Source organism: Garra rufa, chromosome 10, assembly GCF_049309525.1.
Source record: "Garra rufa chromosome 10, GarRuf1.0, whole genome shotgun sequence".
Classification (NCBI taxonomy): Eukaryota; Metazoa; Chordata; class Actinopteri; order Cypriniformes; family Cyprinidae; genus Garra; species Garra rufa.
In genome coordinates, this window is record NC_133370.1 from 42696060 (window position 1) to 42700359 (window position 4300).

General features: G+C 39.0%; 1 protein-coding gene across 1 annotated transcript; it reads right to left on the reverse strand.

The window, feature by feature from the left end:
- Nucleotides 1-1896: 1896 nt before the first annotated feature.
- Nucleotides 1897-3687, reverse strand: tmem125b (transmembrane protein 125b). The gene has a single exon (XM_073849831.1). It carries the CDS (start codon nt 3644-3646, stop codon nt 2993-2995), a length of 654 nt encoding a protein of 217 aa, XP_073705932.1. The 5' UTR covers nt 3647-3687; the 3' UTR covers nt 1897-2992.
- Between the last annotated feature and the right edge of the window lie 613 nt (nt 3688-4300).

Genomic DNA, 4300 nt, shown 5'->3' on the forward strand with positions numbered 1-4300 from the left:
AAACAGAAGCTTTCTGCTGTTGGTTTGTGGACAGTCATGGCTAAGACAAAGGAGCTCATTGAGGACCTGCGGCTGCGCATTGTGGCTGCTTACAAGTCAGGAAAGGGCTATAAGACCATATCTAAATGTTTTGAAGTTCCAGTGGCTACAGTGCAAAGTATTATTAAAAAAGACGTTCCGCACTGTGAATCTCAGAGGACGTGGTCGGAAGCCAAAAGTGACACCTGTGCTGGCCAGGAGGATAGTGAGAGAGGTAAAATAGAATCCAAGGATCACCATCAAGGCCATCCTGATGAATCTGGGCTCTGCTGGTGGCAACATCTCAAGGCTGACAGTCCAACAGACACTGCACACCGCTGGGTTCCACGGACACAGACCAAGGAGGACAACACTTCTCCAGATAATGCCACTTTTTGTTCAAATGTAAATTAAAGCTGAGAAATATTTTTTCCACAATGATGCCTCTTGTACATCATCTTATTATCTTCTGGGAGAAGCCTGTGTCATTTCCGGTCAAAAAAAAAAAAAAAAACTTGCTGGTTGAATAAAAGTAACTTTAAGTCAGAATTTGCCAGGGGTATGAATAATTTCGGGCTTGACTGTATATAGCCACAAATTCAAATGGATCAAGTTAACAGGATTTTAAAACACACACACACACACACACATACATATATACTGTACAGTATACCATGCAGTCTTTGTTATTTAGCCTGTTCTTCCCTGTTCTTTGTATTTGCCAGTGTGCCTTTTCTTCTAAATGTCTAAAACACTGTATAAAATAAGTAACTTGTAATGGTAAGTGTTTTCAGTACTTAAAGAAATTATGTTTTTTGAGGAAAACATTTCAGGATTTCTCTCCACATAGTGGACTTCTATGGTGCCCCTGAGTTTGAACTTCCAAAATGCAGTTTAAATGCAGCTTGAAAGGGCTCTAATCAATCTTGGCCAAGGAAAAAGGGTCTTATGTAGAGAAACAATTGGTCATTTTCTAAAAAAAAAAAAAAAGACCATTTAAATAATTTTTAACCTCAAATGTTCGTCTTGTTCGTCTAGCTCTTGTGTTTATTCCGGTTCATGACAATTAGGGTATGTCAAAAAACTCCCATCTTATTTTCTTCTCCAACTTCAAAATCGTCCTACATTACTGTTTAACCTTTTTTTGCATTTGATTTTCTTTGCATGTTCACTTTGTAAACACTGGGTCGGTGCTTCTGCAGCGATGTAGGGTAATTTTGAAGTTGGAGGACAAAATGAGATGGGAGTTTTTCAATATACCCTAACTGTCTTAAACCGGAATACACATAGTTCACACAGAGCTAAACAAGACGAGCATTTGAGGTTAACAAGCATATAAATTGTCAAAAAATTTAGAAAATGACCAATCGTTTCGCTAGATAAGACCCTTCTTCCACGACTGAAATTGTTAAGAGCCCTTTGAATCTGCATTTAAACTGCATTTTGGAAGTTCAAACTTGTGGGCACCATAGAAGTCCACTTTATGGAGAAAAAACCCTAAAATCTTTTCCTCAGAAAACATAATTTCTTTACCACTGAAGAAAGAAACACATGAACATCTTGGATGACAAGGGGGTGAGAAAATTATCTGTAAATTTTTGTTCTGGAAGTGATCTTTAAGCAATTGAAAAAAGGTTTCCCCAATTAATTGAACAATCATGCTTATGTACATATATTTTACTGCTTATCATAAAATTAGCATGACATTTATTTAGTTTAGGTGAATAATACAATTATGAAAAGCTCATGACAGTGTATTACATTTATTACAAGTCAACAACTTCACTTTACTTCAAGTTAAAGGGATAGTTCATCCAAAAAAAAAAAAAAAAATGCCCCATGATTTACTCACCCTCAAGCCATCCTAGGTGTATATGACTTTCTTCTTTCAGACGAATACAATCAGAGCTATATAAAAAAGTCTTGGCTCTTCCAGGCTTTATAATGGAGGTGAATGGGTGTTAAGATTTTGAAGTCCAATAAAGTACACCCATCCATCATGAAAAGTGCTCCACACGACTCCAAGTGGTTAATAAAGGCCTTCTGAAGCAAATCAAAGCATTTGTGTAAAAACATTCATATTTAAAACTTTATAAACCATAATCTGTAGCTTCCAGTAACTGTTGTCAGTCTCCTCTTGGCTTAAGTCGAAATCCTCCAACATTTTCCATTACAAATCCTTGTTTTGTACTTCTGATTTGTCACCAGTGTTTTGCTCTCTTCTCTGCAGTTCTGCATTACGTCACCAAATTACGGTTTATAAAGTTTTAAATATGGACATTTTTCTATTTTTTTGAAGTCATGTGGAACACTTTTCATGATGAATGGATGCACTTTATTGGGATTCAAAATCTCAACAGCCATTTTACTGTCATTATAGATCTTGGAAGAGCCAGGACATTTTTTAAATATAACTCTGATTGGATTCGTCTGAAAGAAGAAAGTCTTATACATCTAGGATGGCTTGAAGGTGAGTAAATCATGGGGTAATTTTCATTTTTGGGTGAACTATCTCTTTAAGACAGAGGCTGACTTTGGAATTGCATACTAACATAGTATGCTTACTTTTTGCTACAGAAAAAGTGCTAGTATACTACCAGTGATTTCAACAGGTTAGAAATGTATGATGAACACTATGCATTATGAGATATGGCATTCAAAAGAGTGAACTTTGTTGTACGCTGCACATTTTTGAAAATCCAGGTATTCAGTTTCTGATTTCCATTCAGAAGTAATGTCCATACAGATATGGAATATTACTACTTGATAATTTTGACTTCCAACCATAAGTTCCATCGTCTGGTGCTCGTCGGATGACACGTAAAATGAGAGCATTTGATTTGGATGCATTTGATTGTCAACAAAGCCTCATAGCCAAAGGTGTAACAGGTTTAAAATGATCACCAATGAAGATAAATATGCGCAAATATGTCCTAATATTATGTAGGAACCGGAGCCAGATGGAATTTTTCCCTCATATCAAATTTGAGTGACTGGAAGTTGAATCCCTCCATGGTCGGTTCCTTTGCCCTGTCACTGTATACACTCTCACCCTTCGTCGTCTTCGCCTTCTCATGTTTCTTCTTCCCTGCACATAAGCCATCACTCCATACACCATCACACCTAGCACCACAGCACCCCCACTGGCCAAGAGGGTCACGCCAGAAATCAGCATGTCCAGTTGAGTGAGACTGAGCAGCGTAGTCCCACACACCACCAGAGCCAAACCAGTGAAGAGCAACAGCACAGGATCCACCGTTCCTCCACTGCGCAGCTGCTCGATGCGTCTGCGGCTGCGTATACAGCCCATGTCTTGAACGGCAGAGCTGAGCAGCTGCTTCATGAGGACCACCAGTGCCAGGAGACAGAGTGTAGAACCTACACCCAAGCGCCACAACACCGAGGGCCCCACGGCGGAGGAGGCGGTGGAGAGGAGCCCCACGCCAGCCGAGCCCAGACTCAGAACCATGGCCACTGAAAAGCAATAGCACAGGAGAGACACATGCGGCTCGTTGAACCACCACAGCTCCACCTGCTCCTCCACAGATTGGCGCTGGAGCCACGAAGGGTCTGCTTGCAGATGAAGGCGAGCTCCAGGACTCATTACACTCAGGGGGAGAAGCTCCATCTCAGGGGGATCTTAGATGCAGTTGTCTGGTGGTGCGTTGTCTCAAAACTGTATGGTCAAACATAACAAACTGTGAAATTATTAACACTTTATAATAAGGTTCAGTGCATTAAACAGATGAAAATTCTGTCTTTAATAGCTCACCCTCGTGTCGTTTCAAACCAGTAAGACCATTGTTCATCTTCGGAACACAAATTAAAATGTTTTTGATGAAATCCGATTCGAATTTATATTAACAAAACTAATAGGTTAAAATCTTTTAGGTTAAAATCATATTAAAAAAAAATGGGTCTTTTTCCCGTCAAGCATACTTCCGGACAAAATCTTGTTTATATATATATCATAAATGAAGGAATGAGTCTATACAGTAAGGAAAAAATGATTTGATCCCCCTGGCTGATTTTGTACATTTGCCCACTGACAAAGAAATGATCAGTCTATAATTTTGATGGTAGGTTTATTTTAACAGTGAGAGACAGAATAACAACAACAACAAAAATCCAGATGAACACATTTTAAATAAGTTATAAATTGATTTGCATTTTAATAAGTATTTGACCCTTTTGCAAAACATGACTTAGTACTTGGTGGCAATCACAGAGGTCAGACGTTTCTTGTAGTTGGCCACCAGGTTTGCACACATCTCAGGAGGGA

Bases quoted from the DNA above. Each gene is read 5' to 3' on its own strand.
- tmem125b (XM_073849831.1), bottom strand. From the start codon at position 3,646: ATGGAGCTTCTCCCCCTGAGTGTAATGAGTCCTGGAGCTCGCCTTCAT.